Source organism: Colletotrichum gloeosporioides, assembly GCF_011800055.1.
Source record: "Colletotrichum gloeosporioides strain Lc1 chromosome Unknown consensus_117, whole genome shotgun sequence".
Taxonomy (NCBI): domain Eukaryota; kingdom Fungi; phylum Ascomycota; class Sordariomycetes; order Glomerellales; family Glomerellaceae; genus Colletotrichum; species Colletotrichum gloeosporioides.
In genome coordinates this window covers 1,702,540-1,721,128 of record NW_025544762.1, presented here as the reverse complement: position 1 = coordinate 1,721,128, position 18,589 = coordinate 1,702,540, and the positions used below count along the sequence as shown (strand labels likewise).

The window sequence follows — 18,589 nt, the reverse complement described above, 5'->3', positions numbered from 1 at the left end:
TCGGTTTCAAAGGAATGGACTAGCTCGGTATTTAAGACAAAAGCACCCGAGTCGTAAGCAACTAACCCCTCACCCCTCCTTCAACTCAGTTTCCCCCGTTTCAGTCTTCAACACGTTCCGCCTGATACCGAGAATGCCAGAGAAAGCAGGTGAGTGTCTTTTTGCACGTTAGGCAAGGTAGGGAAGGTCCTCCCATCCCCCAACCGTGGCCTCCATGCCCCCCATTGAGAGCTTCCCGGAACCCGGGGTAGCTAGGTTGCTTATCAGTTGGAGGTTGGTGGGATCACTCCAAACCAGCCAAACAGCGATAAGATGAGGGGTGCATCAGCAGGGATTAGCTGCCAATGACAGCTAGTCACGCACGCCATTGATACACGAGACACTGCGCGAGTCCATCAAGGTGCCTATGATAGCACCCACAGGGTCCTCACATGATGCGCTTCTTTGCCCATCGGTTGTGATGCCGGACTTCCCAGCCATTCACTTGGATTATGATATGGGTCTGATGGATTAGAGCGCTTACAATATGGGCGACGATGCCATTCCAGAGATTGCTTCCAGGAAATGTCGCAATAGAGTCCACTTCATTCGCTGGACGTATTACAGTTTGTGCCGACAGAGCAGTCATCGGGACGCCACGCAATCCATAGAAGCACCGATAAGAACCTTTAATTAACTCTTTGTTCACTTAAACCTTGTGAGAGTCTGCACCTGAACGACTTGACCCTAATAGATAGGATCACTTCTTAAGGACTACCTCGTCCTGCCGGACCGCTCCGCTGGAATTTCGGTAAACCGGCGAGGCCCACAATACCGGATGCTCTCTGTGCCGAGATAGGTTTTCGGGTGACTACTGTCCGGATCTTTGGAGGAACTTGCAGCGCTAGATCGCCAAGTCCCATTCCAGAGAAAATGGCAATACGATGTAACATGTATAGTGTCTTTCGTGCCGTTGGAAACATGGGACACTCAATGATTAATAGATTCGTTCAGAGATAACGCAGTCTGTTGCGTTGTCTCCTCCTGCTAGTTTCTATGACTTCAACGACTGGCTCCGAGCTAGACCGTCGTGTTGGTCTGAAGCCTGATGAAGAAACACCTGCAGGTGCAGGCGCTCCTTCACTCTGGCCTTTGGCAAGAGCAAAGGCTTCAGAGGAAATCAATCCCATGTCATACACGTGGTCTAGGAAATGAAAGTCTGGTCTCCTGTTTTCGAAATGACATCCGTCGAGAATATGATCCGCAATATGCCGCATACGGTGTTCGAAGTTCATTCCAGCGTCTAAGCTTTGTTCAGCTCTAAACTCAAAGTCGTCGCAAAACCAACAGATACATGTAGATGGGTATTTACGGCGAAGATGCTCATCCTCTGCATGCCGGATCCATTGGTCAACCTCCTCAAGGTCGAAGGATACCTGGCAGTTGGTCCACGTATTGAATTCGCAGCCAAGCTTCCTCGGCGAGGAAATTGGGGATACGCGATTGAGCTTGGCTTGCACACTGGACAAGGCCGTCAAACCTGAAGGTGCAGTCGAAAATGAGCGCACGCTTTGAGCATCGGGCTCTTGCTTTTTGACCATGCCGAACGTTACATTGTCTTCAGGTCGCTCATTCAAAATAGGTTGATTTTCCAGGGGGCCCGGTTCTTCCGCCGCATCTGAGTATCCAGTCTTGGCGGATACCGGAGTTTCGAGAAGGCGCATTTTGACCATAGAGCCTGGTCCAACTACCCGGCTCCAGACCACTGGGGAGATAACGTCGCTCTCGGAGTTCAATAACTCGAAACTCCCAGCTATCACCATTTGGGCAAAGTCCTCATAAAGAAATGCCATCTTGACCATATCTATCATGGTCTTTGATTAAAGTCAGCGTCAATTAGTCTGCAATATGTGATGTAGCAGGTCCTACCGGGTAATCTAAACACATGCTGAGCGGGAAGTGAAAGGTTCGGTCAAGGATATCGGTAAACTTTATGACCGAGACCTCTTCTCTCACGTAGTCGGAATCTGAAGGTTGAAATGAGGGATGACCTCCTTCTCGAACCAGATAAGCGTTCATGAATGGGTCTTGATCCATTCCCTCTTCACGTCGAGCAGGAATCCCTGTCATGAAGCTGTTTCTCCACACGTTTCTTCTGATCTCACCTGCAATTTCGAGATTCAGCATGGATCTTTGCTTAAAATCCGCCTCAAAGCTGATCGGGTCCTTTAAATCTCTGGAAGCTGCGTACATCCAAACTTCAGAGTCAGGAGGGTTGATGCAATCGTCGCACTCAGTTGCGGCAAGGATTTTGCCACATTCTGGGCACGCGTTGTGACACACATGCATAGCCGCTTTGATTTCAGGATGTGCAGCCTTCGCGTGTCTCTCCAGATCTTCCAGTCCAGAGGACCTAGTCTGACAGAGCCCTGAGCTACCGTTCACTAAACACCGCCATTGCCTCTCAGCTTTGGAGAACTTTCCGTATGGGACCATAAAAACCAAAGTCGGGGCGCCATGGCTAGCATTGCTGTCGCCAGTCGATATTGATTCGAACTCGCCTTCTTCCTCTCGATTCTCACGATCAGCTTCTTCATGCTCCCTAATATCGAGGCCGTCAATCGCTAACGGAAGAGCTTCTCGAGCCAGCTCCTGCAGGTGATTTGCGAGGTGTGAGCGAAATTTACTGGAGTTATTGTCCGTTGTTGAGGCTGTCTTCCAGCCATTGCATAGAGGGCAAGCGGTGTCGTCGAAATGGATGATTGCCTTTTCGCAAGCTTCCACCATGACCTTGATCTGTCCCACCGACACCGTTTTAGGATGCTGTGAAGCGAAGTGAGTCTCTAGAGCCGAGGCGGAGTCACATCTGGTGCTACACCAGATGCACTTCCATTGCCGTCGATGGCAATTCAGCTCGTGTTTGAACCATTCATGAGAAGTCCGAAACGGTTCTGATGAGCAGTGTTCGAAAGTGCAACTGTAGGTCTGGAGATCGTGATAAACATGACGCCTGTGATGGTTATCAGCGTATGCGAGCTTGTGAGCCCAGCCCGGGATTTAGGAAGGCTTGCATACTTCCAATCAGATCTATCGGTAATGATTTGGATCGTACGGCAATAAGGACACTCGATGTGCTTATCATAATCCAGGTGGACCCCGTCCAACCACATGGAAGTTAACGACGGGATACCACGGCCTGGACCATCATCCCCAAAGGCAGTTGTAGCAAATGACGTTGCTTCAGTATGGATGCTGCCGTCCGTAAAGGTCTCTCCTGCAACCTCGCTGGTCTCATCAATCACAGCAAGCTGTTCGACAAAAGTAGTCGCTTTCGTAGTGGCGTTATTGGACAAGATCCCAGAGCCTCCATCTTGGGTCACTGGGTCGGTGAGTTTACGTTTCGCGAGCTTTTGGCGATGAACCTGTCGATATCTAATATAATCGCGTTGCTGAGAGATGCGTTTTCCTATTCTTTCTGCGAGCCACGGTCTTTGTCTCAGCTTCGGGAACTTGTCCTTGACATTAGTTATATCAGGACCGGCGTCGTTCTGCGTGTGTAAAAGAGGACTTTGGCATTGTAGACGTCCTCGGGGACGGTCCTGACGTATTAATGTCGATAGTGTGAAAAGATTTGCAATACATGAGCGAATGTTGAAGAATAATTCTGCGAGTTCAGTAGTGCCATTTTGTGTTCTTTCGAGCTCATGTTCATTGATAAGTTGCGTGGTGAGCTTTGTTATTTGATCATCAGATAGGAGAGAATCTGTAGTTCTGTTGGGCTTGATTCCCGCCACAATCTCGGATGCTGAGAGATCACGTTAGCTACATAATTTGACCAAGATGGATTCCTGTTATAACCTGACCTCTGTCAACGGCATTTTGTAATCTTTCCAGACCTGACGTGACATATAGCCTTATACGGCTGGAATTTTTCAATCTCGAGTCGAGAGAGCCTGCCGATTTTGCATCGCGTAGAGCGCCGATGTTCGCAGCCCATATCTTGTACCTCGCTACCTCATCGGTGATGGAATTTTCTAATTTCAGATATGAAGATAAAGGCACCATTTCATGGAGACTGGTAAGTACTGAATCGCAGTCGAGTGCTAGAGACGAAATGCTAGGCGCAGGAAGAGGCCCAGGAACAGACCCAGGAAGAGGCTCACGGGATACCTCCCCGGGAAGCCGATGTGCGCCCCTCGGGGTCGTCATGGTTTCCCACTGTTGGAAAAAGAGGACGTTGCAGAGGGAGCGTTCTTACTGTCTGGTTGATTAGGTCATGCGTTAGTTTCTAAACTTCTGTGACCCCCTCATCTCACCTGCCTCAGCCTGCAGTGTGTGAACCAATGACACATGTGTAACCTCATGCAGCCAGAAGGCTCAGCCCGCCTGGGATCCGACACCTGAGCCCACACCGCCAACAGCCGCAACTTCATCTTCAACTTATTCCAGCGCCATAGAATCGACTCTTTCGAATTGACAATCGAGACAGCACAAACGTCATGTCGGGATTCGAGATTGCCGGTGTCGTTCTCGGTTCGTTCCCTCTTCTCTGCGACTCCGCCAAGGAGATTGCCGGCTTTTTGAGGAAGGCGAAGTCATGGTGGCAATTCGAGACAACTTTTGAGACTTTTGTCTCTACTTTAACGACACAGGAGGCTTCTTACACGTTGGTGCTGAAGCGCTTTCTTGATCCTTTGGATATTTCGGACAGCGAGTACAATAGCCTGCTTCGGAGTCCGCAGTGCGACTTGTGGCACGAACTCCACGTCCAAGATGGGCTGCGGCAGCGTCTATCATCAGAGTACCGATGGTTTATGTGGAGCTTGACTGATCTCAATCAAGCTGTCCTTGATTTGCAGGAACTGTTGCCCATCGGTAAGGTGAGAAGTAAAAATTCATTTTTGTGGGCAACAGCTTAGCAACTTGAGGATTGTACTGATCTGAACTAAAGCTACATCATCTGGACTCATCTAGTCTAGAAAGCGAAGTCTACCGCCTACAGATGAGCTTCAGCAGTGACAAAGATCGTCTCCTGGCTCGTGTAACTCAGATCAACGATGATTTACACCAACACTTGGACAGAGCATCAGGAGTCACGAGGAAAGCCGTATCCAAACCAAAAGTCTACCTGCAAGAGCGACACAGCCAAGCAGCAACCTTCTACGAATGCCTGGCACGATGTTGGCAATGCGGATGTTCAAGTTCACATACAGTCGGAATCACTGTCCAGCCCGCAGCGTTGAAATCGAAAACAACGAGACCTGATGGGTACTTTGACGTTATCTTCGAGACCGAAATGAAAAGGCGGCAGCTAAGAATCCAAGTTGAGGATATCTGTGTGGAACCTACACCATTATTCTGGCCGCCTCGCTCACCAGGCCCATAATTAATATAGAAGCAGCTGTTGATCTGAAAGGTCAAATGATTTCAAGAGATCAGCATAAATTGGCATCTCGAATGGCAAACGAAAAAGGCATCGGCTCGTTGGTTATGGCTCCATTACCGGTTTCAGATCCCCTGAAGGCGGCACCGGTTCAGAAGTCGATACTGAGGCGCATGATACGGAAGCTGCGAACGTCCTTGAAAATCAAGCAGAATAGCCTTTCACCATCTCTGCTGACCACAAAGTCGAATCAAAGGTCTGTTCCGAGCCTTGGACAAAGCCCCGTATCTGGTATCGCTCAAGTCTTGGCGGACAGCATTAGTCTAAGCACCCCGCCAGAAAGGTAAGTCAGCCCGATTCCGATCCAACATGCTGTGGGCGACATTGAAAGCTTGAGTTAGTGAATTTTCAGTCTCCTCGCCAATTGGTCTTCCTACTCCTCCAGCAGTTCGGTTCGCTGACGCGCCTGTTCCTCCAACCTCGTCAATCCCGAACTTGCATACTATTAAGGCAGAGAATCTGATAAACCTTTGCAACTTAGCTGGGCCGACAGCTAAAGATTGCAAAAACGCTTTGGTTGTTGACGCAAGCAGGAAAATCACGTTCAAGCCAGAACCTGTTGACCAGAGCTCGTTTGGCGTATCTAGGCAGCAAACCATCGACGCCTTTCTCCAAACGACGTCTATGCGCTACAACCGCCTCTACATGGGCCTTCGGTTCGCCCTCACACTCCTCAGTCTCGCGACCTCCGCCTGGATCCCACCACAGCTTGCCAAAAACGACATCTTTCTCGTCTGCAGTGAAGCGGGAGGCCAAACAACAAGGCCATTCGGCCCCTTCTTTGCCAAGAGCTCCCGCGACCTGCAGCCCCCGAGTCATACAGCGCAGCAGAGAATGTGGAATGCAAAGTCCACGCTGTTGTTATTGGGCATTGTCCTGTTGGAGCTTTTCCATGGGGAGACGCTAGAGAACCAAGCCTCGTGGGCGGAATCTCTGGATGAGAACGGGCAGCCGAACGAGATAACCATGTTTTGCGGGGCTTTCCTTTGGGTTGGAAGGGCGCAGAAGTCGATGAAGGAGTACATTGGTGAAGATCTCGGCGGGGGCTTGTATGAGGCTATTCGCAAGTGTATTTGTTTTGACTTTGATCGCGAGGACGACTTTGGCGACTCGAGGTTTGCGGAGTTGGTGTATCGAGAGGTTGTGGTGCCGTTAGAGAAGTGTTGCCCACAGTTCTAGAGGATGGGAGCCGAATGCATTTCTTTGAGGTCACAGCAATGTCTTCTGGGTTGGACTTTTCTAAATGTCTACATACTTGGTGGGCTGTGGCAGTTCATTAACATGGCGAGCGTGGACTTACATGGAAGCATGATGGATGGCACACTGCAGTGGTCACTTGCGGAGGCTAACTCATGGTTGTGGAGACAGAGCCAGGGGAGCTCTGGTCCACACTGTAGATAACCAGACCCAAGCTCTTGAGTGGACAACAACATTGATGAATGCGACACGATTGCACGGGACAGATGGTATGGATGACAGATCATATACAGAGCTACTTTATCTACGTAAAAGACTTGACTCCGTGGATCCTTTATCCGAAAGATTTTCGTCCAATCTCAACCCTTCCCTTCACACATTTCTCCATTACATTGACATCATCTGTATTTCGTACATGTTGCTAGATCCCAACAATCCAAGACGTAACAGTAACATAGCGCGTGGTGGCGGTGACGCTCACACGCTTACAGACGGGAGCCGTGGATGACCTTGACGTCGACGGCGAGCTCGCGGCCGGCGTCGTTGAGGACAAGGACGCGGACGGAGCCACGGCCGGACTCGAAGGCGCTGTTGAGGCGGGACCAGAGGTTGGACTGGTCAATGACGGGGAGGTTGGGCTTGACGTCGCCGGTCTCGGTCATGGCAGTGACGTGGCCGTCAGAGAGGTCGAGGACGCGGTACTGCTTGAAGATGGGGCCGAGCATGGTCTGGACAACGACGCTGGGGGAGGGGTGGGCGATGAAGGAGGACTCCTCGTGAAGCTGCTTGGTGAAGAGGTCGACACCGAGGTAGCGGTACTGGCCGGTGGCGGCGGAGGTGGAGATCTTGATGACCTGGCAGGGGCGGCCCTGGAGGATCAGGAAGTCACCGAGGCGGATGTGGTGGCAGGGGATGGTGACGGTGTTGGGGAGGAGAGGGGCACCGGTGTTGCCGGGGGACGAAGGGCGGGAAGCACCACGGATCTCGGCGATCTCGTAGCCGGTGGAGCTGCCTTTATGCGGGTGAGCAATCTTGTCAGCCAGCTTGTGAAGACCCTGGCGGAAAGAGTGATAATGACCTGGTGCGGCAAACACCTGTTCAGTTCTTGGACCATAGTGGGGGAGAGCACACTGCGCAAACCGAAACACACTGAAGCCAAGAAAGCATCGCAAGGGGGGTCATCACACCAGGGCCTTTGGGGTTTGAAGCCCGGGTGGGATGGGGGAGTAGTAACATACCTTGCTCGTCGTAGTAACCCATCTTGTCGGACTTGTGCTGGGGGGCAGACACGTGGGAGGGTTCGATAGTCTCTTCGGTGACCTTGATGGTCTCCTTGAATTCCTGGGGGCGAGGGCGCTCGGAGTCGACGGTGTACTCGTCGACGTGGGAAGCGGCGGGGCGGTGGTGGTGGTGGTGGTGGTGGTGAGAGGGGAAGTGGGAGGAGAGGTGAGAGTGGTGGTCGGAGTGGTGGTGGTGAGAGTGGTGGGAGTGGTGAGAGGAGGAGTGGTCGGACTTGTGGGAGTGACCCGAGACCTGAGAAGAACCGGAAGAGTGGTGAGAGTGAGCGGGCAAAGCCAAGGGACGTTGCTCGATGGTGACCTCTTCGCGGTAGTAGCTAGGCTGAGCGCGTTGACGGTACTGGCGTTCGATTCTATCAATCGGGTTTACCAGGTGCTCGTGGTGACGGTGGTCGACTTGGACACGAGTGTCGTTGTTGAACTCGTTGGTGGTGTTGTGGAAGTGTTGGTGGACAGGGCTGGAGAGAAGGAAAAGAGAAGAAAGGTCAGTCGAATGTTTGGATGGGATAGATGAGTGAGATAGGTGAGTTGGGGGGGAAGAGCTTGATGGGGAAGCTTTTTTGATCCAGTTGACATGTTTGATGTGACATGTTGTTACTTGGCCAACTGCGGACTAGGGTCCCGGGAGGAGGCGCCCAGGGTCCATGGTCGGCGGCTCGTAATGGACAAGGGTAGCAGAGGAAATTTGGTGAAATACCGGGGCCCGAGCTGAGGCGGTCCCGCGGCTGGGGACAGGGGAGGAGGGTCGGAAGAGGCAGAGAGAGGAGGGCCAAGGGGAGGGGGGATGGGGAGGCGGTGACCGCGGGTGGGTTTGTGGTGTTTGGGGGTGTGTGTGGAAGAAAACAAACGGGCTGGGTGGGATGGAGACCGAAAGAGAGTGAGCGAGACAGAGAGACAGTCCAAGAGGTGAGAGAGAGACCATTGTTTCTCCAGATGTCCGGACCCCCATCAATTGGAGGGTCCTTTTCTCTGGAAGCTCAAGGCCAACTTTCTCCGTACTTTTCTGGCTCTTTTTCCCTCTCTCGAGCTCAATTTCTCTCTCGGGAGGTGCTTTGGGATTGCTGCTGCTGTACACTAGGAAACGGGGGACAAAAGGCACATACCGGAACTCCTCAACGTAGGTGTGGGACTCGACCTTGGGACCGGGACCGGGACGGTGGTAGTGTTCTTCGATACGGACCTCTTCGGTGACGCGGTGGTCTTTCCTGGGAGGGGGAAGTTGTTCTTGAGGGAACGAAGAGACGTGACCTTCCCGTCCGGGCTTGTGAGGCTTCTCGGGGAGTTTGATCTCGAGCTCTTCGTGGGTAGTGGTTACTGTCTGGGTCTGGGTCTGGGTTTGTGCCTCACTCTCCTTGTAGGTGGAGGGGAAGACGCTGAAGGGGACGGGAATGCGCGCTTCAAAATCCAGATTGGCGGCCTTTTGGGCGCAACGAGGAGAATCTTCTAAGCGTTCCCGGTAGAAGGAAGGCAAAGAAGAGTATCCTCTTGCTTCGTTTTCCTAAAAAAACAAAGGAGAAGGTGAAAGAGGGAAGAAGCCGGTCTTTGGGTGACTCGCGCTTCTTTTGCTTTCTGGTCTTCTGCTTTGGATTTGGAGGAAGAGTCGGTGATTCTGCGCGAGGGGAGCGTTGGGCAGAAAGATGGCTTGAAGCTTTGGTGATGGATGGGGAGAGAGGGAAGAAGGAGGGAGAAGAGGGTCAGGCGAGATGTGCGATGCGGATTGGGTTTTGAAGACGGGGGGCTGGGGGAGATGGTTGGATGGATCAGAAGTGTGAGATGCAGAAGACCGAGGGCTGCTGAGCCTGTGAGGTTGCCGGGGCAAGCAAGGGTGGTGTGTCTCGAGTCTCGTATGTGTGTGTGTGTGAGTGTGAGCGTGGACGAGCGTGTGTACCGCTGCCGTATGTGCGTGTGTGTGTTTGACTTGACGGTTCGGAGGCGAGGTATTCGACAAGGAAGCTGGACCGAGTGAAGCACGGAGTGATATTGAACGAGGCTTTGGTGAGAGCAGATGTGGGACTGGCGGCAGAAAAGTGCGATGTGAGTGGTTGGAGCGGATGGATGGATGCTGGATATATGGAGCTGGGTCTGGCTTGATGTCGACTTGTACTTTTTTTTTTTCTTCCTGGAACCGACGACAGGAAGTTGGCTGCTAGTACGAAGGTCCGTCCGGGAGTTTGATAGACGGAGCCAAGTCCTGACTGGTGGTGACTGGCGTCTGTCTGTGGGATGACCAGGACCTGACTATCACCTAGTGTACATTGGTGCAGTAATTAGCAGACAGACGACATGTGTCGGTGGGAAGTACACTACTCCCAAGATACACGCAATACCTACCTTAGTTGGTAGTGTCGTATGGCGTGTGCGTGCGCCGCCGCGAGTGTCAAGTCAAGACTCTCACTCAGTCAATGATGGAAACCACGGGCGGGAGCGAGATGAGAACAGATTGAACCAGCCTTCCCAAGGGTGGTTTGGCTGGGGATTGAATCGCTCGATGGCTGCCGAGGGTGCGTGTGTTGTGGGCAAATGTTTACATTGACTCCCGTCACTTGCAGCTGTGGATATTCCATTGTTTATTCCCGCCCAATTGGGATTAGCCGGCAGCACCAGAGCGGGGCCGACCGGGGTGGAGCTCTGCAGCTCGAAGCTTTGACGCCCTGGAACGCCTGGGACACCCTGCAGGAGCTGCCTTGGATGCCTTCAGTTGGGGTGGTGGCAGCCTTGCAAATGAGGTTTCGGCAGGTACGAGCTCACAGGGCCCACCTTGGTTGCGACCCTGGGCTGGATCGATTCCTACCTTAGCTGCTGGCAGCACCTAGGCACCTTACCTGGTACGGAGCACGAGGTAGCAGCGTACCAAGGAGTTCCCTCCGCGCCTTCGTCTCACCTTGTTTGTGTGGCCTCTGATCCTCGCCGTGCTGAGTCGGCCTCACATCTCACTCCCGCTTCCAGTCTCACCAGCAGCACCAGCTCCGGCCAGCGTGGAAACAGCGCCTAAACCAATTGACGGCCCAACGTTGGTCGTACGGTGCCAATTGGCCCAACGGAGCATCGTCATGCACTTGCGATCATTTCGAGGCATCTTTGCAGCCGTCTTCATGCAAGATGCTGCCGCCACGACTGCCACTACCGGACGACTTTGGACGGAGGACGCGGGCGGCGACGGGAGGCGTCGGGCTGCTTGCTCAGAGCTTTCCACGGAGCTTGCCATGAGGTGCCCATGAGGTGCTTGCCTCCTCCCAGTCCCGACCGGCGACCATTGCAACCAAGCCTCAAGGTCCCCTACAGATCCACTGTCAACAAACCATCGGGAATCAGAATCAGGATCACTTGCTGCTCCCTCTCCACCTCCCAGCCGCTTGCGTTGCGTTGCGCAAGCTCCGACAGTGGAGTTGTCCAGCATTGATTGCCCTGGCGAACTGCTGGAGTCCCGCTCCAGGTCCCGCTTCAACCTCTTGGAGTCCTCAAAGCTGGATGCCGGAGGCTGGAAGCTGGCCTGACCGGCTGACCATCGTCCTCCTCGGCTGTTTCTGGGTCCTTCCCTCCACTGAAGATTGCAGGCCTTTTCGTTCACCAGCAACAGATTGCAATCAATTTTGGTCGCAGAACGGCCCCAACCTTCGCAAAACCTGGCATCTGGGCCATCTGTTGGCCGTCTGTCCCTGCTTGACAAGAAATCGAGCAGCACTGGCACGGAGCAGCCAACGCAACAAACCGGGACCTTGGACGAAAATAGGGGACCCCCGGATTCCCACCGCGAGTCGCCGAGACTCGAGACTGGTCCAGAAGCTCAGAACGTCGGGAACCTACGAATCATTCCATGTCCCACCGCCTCGCTCGCTACGATCAAGTCGAATGCCGTGATGGCCGCTACCGCGCGACCGTCCGCCAATCAGCAGTCGCCTGTCCTTTCGTGTGTTCGATCTGGTCAGAGACATGGGGACAGAGACAGAGACGGACGCTAGGCACGAAGAGAAGCCGCGGTCCAGTGTTTCCAGCTGCAACGTCCACTGCTGCAATTGCGTACTGAATGAGCTGATGGCTGCCTGTCACATTTGGCAGTCTGTTGTTGATGATCCTGACGCACTCGATACATCAAAACAACAGCCGGACTAGGTGGCTGGGTTTGAAGATCATCGTTTCGACCACGGCCCAAATTTGCCCGCTATCGACTGTCTGCATGGCCCCAATTGCCTGACCGCGGCAGCCCGCAAACTCAATTGGCCAGCTCTCAAAGCTTCCCCAACCACCCTCAGCTTCACCCGCCCCTCGACCCTCTCTTTCAGGCCGTCGCCTGCTGATGATGCCTTGCTGAGAATCAGCAACGGCCGCTCTCGACTACCAGTACCGGTCCTGATTTCTGGGCCATCAGCGTCGTGGAATCCCACCATTGGACCGTCCGTCTGCAACCACCGCACAACTTATGCACGTTGACGGTCGCACATGCAAAACGAGGCTGGCTGGCAACTTGCTTTTTCTGTCCCATCTCCCAGGCCTAGCCCAAAGGTTGAAGGCGCAGACGCCGCAGAGATGCAAGAGAAACGCAAACCAAGACTTGGAGCTACCGTACGGATCCTGCCCGCAGCGCCCGAGTGGGGTCCTCATCAAGCCAATGCATGGATGGAGCTCGACCGCCGGCTTCCCCATTTCCCCTGAATCGAATGAGAAGACCTGGACTCTGGAGAGACTTCTCCGCTGCAGGCCTGTCTCCCACAGATGGTTGTTGATCTCTGGGGGAGGTTGGAGATGTTGATAACCTGACGATGTCCCTGGACCTGGCTTTCTTCCAATTGATCTGGGTTTTTGCTCCAGGCCCTCGACTGTTCCCAGCCACGCGGTCAACACCAGACCAGACGAACTTTTTTTTTTCTCGGCACGCACGGGTGCTCCCTTGACACACCCTGGTTTCCTGGTTGCCCGGACGACCAGAAATTCCCTGGTCCCCGCTCTAGCCGTATGGGGAAGCCACATGTTCGACGCTGGACGATCCTCACCGTAAACCTTCGCAGAAGCGCCGACAAATTGGGGGAAATTTTGGTCTGCTATTGATCACATGAAGGCCTTTGAAAATGCGCAAATTTCCACTGATTGTTGTTGTCAGTACAACGATGCGGTAGCGTTTCGAGACGAACGACTATCGATGACCAAGGAGGACTCGAGTTGACATGGATCCCATTCCACGAGACCTGAGGACAGGCGAGACATTCATGGACGTACATACGGTCAGACACCGCCACTTGCTCAACCTCCACGGTGATGCGCTGGCCGATGGGGATGGCGCGAATCCAGCGACGGTCTCGCGACGACGTGTCTATTCGGGCTCCGACGATGCATACAGACTGTAGCGACAGCTCTGCAGTGCTTGTCTGTACCAGCGCGACAGAGGGCCAACTGCCAGGCGAGAGCCAAATGACGTTCAATCCAGTTCAGCATGGCTTGGCCTACTCATCTGTCAGTGGTGAATAAATCACAGGAGTGGCCGTAGACGAAGGGAACGCCTCATTGTTGGCCTCGCCGGCGTCTAGCTCCGAAAAAGACCATTCCACGATGGAGAGGGCCTTCTCCCATAGTTTCAACACTTGCGCTGAGTGAAATAATTCTCTGAAGAAGCCGTGTCTACTTCGACCCTGATTGAGATGTCCCCTGGGCATGCGTAGACGACTTGACGTTCAATCAAAGCCTAGCGGTGACAAAGACACGGCTCTTGAATTAGGCGCCGCTGTCATCGTTCCCGTCTGTCAAACTAGTTTGCAAGTTAGGATACGCCATACCGCGGCCTTGTCTGAGGCCAAAGTTTAGACCTCTTTGTCCTTGTTAGCAGAGCTGTCAGCCCTTAAACCTCTTGAAGCTCGGTCAGCATCAGCTTGTCAGCTTTAGCAGACACTGGCCACCGAGCTATGGAGCTTGAAGTGTGGCGCCTAGTTCGGTCTGCGTCATGGAGTCTGGAAAGGCAGACAAGAGATCTGAGCAAACAAAGTCATGGAATTGATGCAAATATTGAAAATATTACCAGTACTTAGTGAATTGCATTGGCATTCCTATCATTGCAAGCCTTGGTGTCCATCAAAGGGCATCAAACGAGGAAGCGTTTGAGGCACGTGACGTCATTGTGGCGTACAATCTTGCGAAGGCGGCTCTTCAGCCACAGTTGCCCCGCGATTATTCAATCACCTCAGAATCTGCCCCTCGTCGTCGTTGATCGCCGCAGTCGGCACACATCTACACCGAAAGCTGCCGCGAAACACCCGGCGCAAACCTTCTACTCCTCTGATATAGACTGCCTGAGACCGTACAACCGTAATCATGAAGCAACGATTCTCCTCCATCGACGTCAAGGTAATCGCCCACGAGCTACAGGAGAACCTGGTCAGCTTGCGCCTGGCCAACGTCTACGACCTCTCCTCCAAGATCCTACTGCTCAAGTTCGCCAAGCCGGACAACAAGAAGCAGCTCATAATCGATTCGGGTTTCCGATGCCACCTCACAGACTTTACACGCACGACCGCCGCCGCGCCCTCTGCCTTCGTCACGCGATTGCGCAAGTTCCTCAAGACGAGGCGTTTGACCAAGGTCTCCCAGATCGGAACCGACAGAATTCTAGAATTCCAGTTCAGCGATGGCCAGTACCGTCTTTTCCTCGAGTTCTTTGCTGTGAGTCGACACCACCACCACTGCCAACGTTGCTTTCACGCTGCTAATAGCTAACTGCGCGCAGAGCGGAAACGTGATCTTGACGGACGCCGACCTCAAGATTCTTACACTACTGCGAAACGTCTCTGAGGGTGAAGGTCAGGAACCTCAAAGGGTTGGACTAGAATACTCGCTCGAGAACCGACAAAACTTCAACGGCGTCCCCGAGCTCACAAAGGAGAGAATACGAGATGCGCTCAAGGCCTCGGTCGAGAAGAGTGCCGCGGCTGCTGCGGCAGGCAAGAAGAGCAAGTCGAAGCCAGGAGATGAGTTGAGGAGAAGCCTAGCGACAACAATCACCGAGTTGCCTCCAATCTTGGTGGACCACTCCTTCAAAACCACCGGCTTTGACGGTAGCAAGAAGCCTGCCGAAATTCTGGACAACGAGACCCTGCTGGACGATCTTCTGGTCGCCCTGACAGAGGCACGTAGCATAGTCAAGGACGCCACCAGCTCTGCTACTGCCAAGGGCTACATATTTGCGAAGTATAGGAACCAAACGGACGAGACCCCGGCGGAGGAAGGGCAAACGAAGAGATCAGACCTCCTTTACGAAGATTTCCATCCTTTCCTACCAAACAAGTTTGCGAACGACCCCACTATCAAAGTTCTCGAGTTTGACGGCTTCAACAAGACCGTTGACGAGTTCTTCTCATCTTTGGAGGGCCAGAAGCTTGAGTCCAAACTTTCAGAACGAGAGGCGGCAGCCAAAAGGAAGCTTGAGGCGGCACGGAATGATCAGGCAAAGCGCATTGAGGGCCTTCAGGAGGTGCAGTCACTCAATGTACAGAAGGCCACGGCTATCGAGGCGAACGTGGAGCGTGTGCAAGAGGCGATGGACGCCGTCAACGGTCTACTTCAACAAGGAATGGACTGGATCGACATCAGCAAGCTTATCGAGCGCGAACAGAAGCGCGGCAACCCCGTTGCCGAGATTATCAAGCTACCCCTGAACCTCGCGGACAACACCATTACTTTGTTGCTTGGCGAAGAGGAGGATATTGAGGACGAAGATTCCAACTACGAGACCGACTCGGATGCATCGGACAGCGAAGATGAGGCAGCGAACAATAAGCAGAAAACAGCAAAGCATTTGGAGGTGGATGTCAACATTGGATTGACGCCTTACGCCAACGCAAGAGAGTACTATGAGCAGAAGCGGTCTGCTGCCAAGAAAGAGGAGAAGACAGTCCAGCAGACAGAGATTGCGCTCAAGAACGCCGAACAAAAGATTCAGGCCGAGTTAAGAAAGGGCTTGAAGCAGGAGAAAGCGGTTCTCGCACCGATCCGCAAGCAGATATGGTTCGAGAAGTTTATCTGGTTCATTTCAACTGACGGTTATCTGGTTCTCGGTGGCAAGGACGCGCAGCAGAATGAAATGTTGTACAAGCGCTATCTCCGCAAGGGCGACGTCTATATTCATGCAGACATTCATGGCGCCGCGACTGTCATAATCAAGAACACCCCTAGCGACCCCGATGCCCCCATCCCTCCTTCGACTCTGGCGCAGGCTGGCACTTTGGCCGTCTGCAGCTCGAGTGCTTGGGATTCCAAGGCAGGAATGGGTGCCTGGTGGGTGAAAGCTGACCAGGTGTCCAAGTCTGCCCCGACCGGAGAGTATCTTCCCACCGGAAGTTTCATGGTTCGTGGCCAGAAAAACTTTTTGCCACCGGCGCAATTACTACTGGGTTTTGGTATCATGTGGAAGATCAGCGAAGAGAGCAAGGCTAGACACGTGAAGCACAGGCTGTATGACGGCTTTGCTACTCCGGCGTCCGCGCCAGATGGGGTTGACGCTGCGGGAGATGCTGGAACCAAGCACGATGAAATTGACGACGCGTCTGATATCGGATCTGGTGACGAGGAGGATGACGAGAAGCCTCGTGACAACCCTCTTCAGGGCTTCAGGCAGAACGGGCAAGATGACTCAGAGGAAAGGCTTGCAACTGAAGAGTCGGCCTCTGGCGCTGATGCAATCGAGCCTCCGGTCGATGGAGTTGAGCAGTTGATGCTTGACGAGGACAAGGCTGCTGGAGCTCGAGAAAAGGAAGCTGCCAAGACATCAGAAGAGGAGGGAGAAGATGGTACAGATGAGGGTGCCACTGGAGCTTCCACTCCAGCCGAGGCTGCTGTCCCCAGCCCCCAAACAAGCACGATAGCCGGCGACAAGGCGCGACCTGCCAAGCGAGGTCAGAAGGGTAAGGCGAAGAAGATTGCCGCCAAGTACAAGGACCAGGATGAGGATGACAGGGCAATTGCCGAGTCCTTGTATGGTTCTGCTCGTGGTAAGCAAAGAGCGGAAGCCGAAGCGCAGCTGAAGGCCCAGAAAGAGGCGGAGCTGGCTGCTCAGAAGGAACGACGCCGCGCGCAGCACCAGCGCCAGCAGAAGGAGATTGCCGAGCACGAAGAGGTCCGTCGTTTGATGAACGAAGAGGGTATCGAGGTGCTCGACGCCGAGGAGATGGGCAAAATGACTTTGCTAGACAACCTTGTCGGCACACCTCTGCCAGGGGACGAGATTCTCGAGGCCATCCCCGTCTGTGCGCCGTGGAATGCTATGGGCAAGTTCAAGTACAAGGCGAAGCTCCAGCCCGGTGCGGTGAAGAAGGGCAAAGCTGTCAAGGAGGTGTTCGAGACGTGGAAGGCAGTGTCGACCAAGAAGGGTGTTCTTGATGAGCGTTCGCAGGACAGCGAGAAGATGTGGCCGAGGGAAGTTGAGTTGATCAAGGCGCTCAAGCCCGAGGAGGCTTTCAACTGCGTGCCTGTTGGCAAGGTGAGGGTGATGATGGCTGGTGGTAGCAGTGGCGCCGGCGGTGCTAAGGGCCAGCAAGGCAAAGGCGGTCGTGGTGGAAAAGGCTCCAAGAAGAAGTAAGAGAGCCATGAAGGCGAAATTAGACACATTTTCTATTACACCTATATTAGATGCCTGAATAAGTGGCGATGGTCCATCTGCTTCTAATCGTGCTGTGTCTATGCCACTTCCCCATGCTCGTGATCCCTAATTCTTCTTTGCCATCTTGAATGCTCTCAAAATGTCAGCCTTCTGATGCTCCGAAGTCCAGTCGAACTGGAATTCGCCGGAGCGATCCGCATGCACCTCCGCCTCCGTAGCCCAAACAAAAGCCTCGTGCTCCTCGGTATCGATCACGACCTTGGCCACGCCCTCGCCGTCCGCCTCAACCTCGACAAGGTACGTAAACTTCCTCCACGCGTCGCGGCCCTTAGCCGCCTCCGGCGACCTCTCGCCCTCACCGCCCGTCTGCACCGACGGCACCTCGACCGGCTTGCCGCGTATACCGACGCCGCCGCCGGGCAGCGCGAACCCCTGCTCCCCGGGCCCGACGGGGGCGTCGAGGCTGGGCCCGAAGCCGGCCCACTCGTAGCTGCCCACGAGGCCGAGCACCGTCTTGGCGCGCAGGCCCGTCTCCTCCCACAGCTCGCGGGTGGTGGAGGCGACGAGGTTGCCGTCGACGGCCTCGGCGGCGCCGCCGGGGAGTTCCCACTTGTGCGGGAGGGCCTTTTCGAGGGCGCTGCGCTGGAGGACGAGGACCTTTGGCGGGGTGGCGGAGAGGTTCAGGACGGCGGCGCCGACGGCCAGGCGGTGCGTTACCAGCGTGCGCGGGTCCGTGTCTGTGGTTGAGGGGAGCGGGTGGTAGGGGACGAGGTAGGGGTTGAGTTTGGGGAGGGTGGTGTAGGCGAGGGGAGGGTTTGGCGGAGGTGGTGGCATTTTGGATTTGAAGCCCGGAGGTGTCGTTGAGAATGCGCGGGAGGTGATGGTGGTAGGACGGGTGAGGGGGAGGAGCAGGGTGCGGAGGCGTGAGGGATGCATTTGTAGATGGATGCTGCCTGCACCCTTTTCGTGTCTGCCTTGGGTGAGTGGTATGTGTGTGTTGGTTGGTAGGTGCCTGTTTGTGGCTGTTGAGCGGTGCCTGGTTGGTTGCGTAAGTGAGGTATGACGCTCTGTTTTTTGTGGTTGCGGTGTCGCGGT

The 18,589-nt window shown here is 54.2% G+C and overlaps 6 protein-coding genes across 6 annotated transcripts; 3 read left to right on the top strand and 3 right to left on the bottom strand.

The window, feature by feature from the left end:
- Nucleotides 1-989: 989 nt before the first annotated feature.
- On the bottom strand, nucleotides 990-4,188 carry GCG54_00009399 (uncharacterized protein; the record flags this gene model as incomplete). The annotated part of the gene is made up of 4 exons (XM_045409345.1): nucleotides 990-1,853; nucleotides 1,909-2,989; nucleotides 3,055-3,784; nucleotides 3,843-4,188. 4 exons carry the CDS (start codon nucleotides 4,186-4,188, stop codon nucleotides 990-992), a joined length of 3,021 nt encoding a protein of 1,006 aa, XP_045256590.1.
- Nucleotides 4,189-4,478: 290 nt separating this feature from the next.
- GCG54_00009398 (uncharacterized protein) lies at nucleotides 4,479-5,365 on the top strand (the record flags this gene model as incomplete). The annotated part of the gene is made up of 2 exons (XM_045409344.1): nucleotides 4,479-4,859; nucleotides 4,931-5,365. 2 exons carry the CDS (start codon nucleotides 4,479-4,481, stop codon nucleotides 5,363-5,365), a joined length of 816 nt encoding a protein of 271 aa, XP_045256589.1.
- Nucleotides 5,366-5,436: 71 nt separating this feature from the next.
- GCG54_00009397 (uncharacterized protein) lies at nucleotides 5,437-6,601 on the top strand (the record flags this gene model as incomplete). The annotated part of the gene is made up of 2 exons (XM_045409343.1): nucleotides 5,437-5,705; nucleotides 5,764-6,601. The coding sequence occupies 2 exons, from the start codon at nucleotides 5,437-5,439 to the stop codon at nucleotides 6,599-6,601; spliced, it is 1,107 nt and encodes a 368-aa protein (XP_045256588.1).
- A 503-nt stretch (nucleotides 6,602-7,104) lies between these two features.
- GCG54_00009396 (Woronin body major protein) lies at nucleotides 7,105-9,358 on the bottom strand (the record flags this gene model as incomplete). The annotated part of the gene is made up of 3 exons (XM_045409342.1): nucleotides 7,105-7,697; nucleotides 7,858-8,375; nucleotides 9,021-9,358. Coding segments are annotated over 3 exons (1,449 nt in total), but the record flags the coding sequence as incomplete, so codon positions are not given.
- A 4,856-nt stretch (nucleotides 9,359-14,214) lies between these two features.
- Nucleotides 14,215-17,473, top strand: GCG54_00009395 (Ribosome quality control complex subunit 2; the record flags this gene model as incomplete). Its single annotated transcript, XM_045409341.1, has 2 exons — nucleotides 14,215-14,562; nucleotides 14,627-17,473. 2 exons carry the CDS (start codon nucleotides 14,215-14,217, stop codon nucleotides 17,471-17,473), a joined length of 3,195 nt encoding a protein of 1,064 aa, XP_045256586.1.
- A 126-nt stretch (nucleotides 17,474-17,599) lies between these two features.
- GCG54_00009394 (uncharacterized protein) lies at nucleotides 17,600-18,328 on the bottom strand (the record flags this gene model as incomplete). Its single annotated transcript, XM_045409340.1, has 1 exon — nucleotides 17,600-18,328. The coding sequence occupies one exon, from the start codon at nucleotides 18,326-18,328 to the stop codon at nucleotides 17,600-17,602; it is 729 nt and encodes a 242-aa protein (XP_045256585.1).
- Nucleotides 18,329-18,589: the final 261 nt, after the last annotated feature.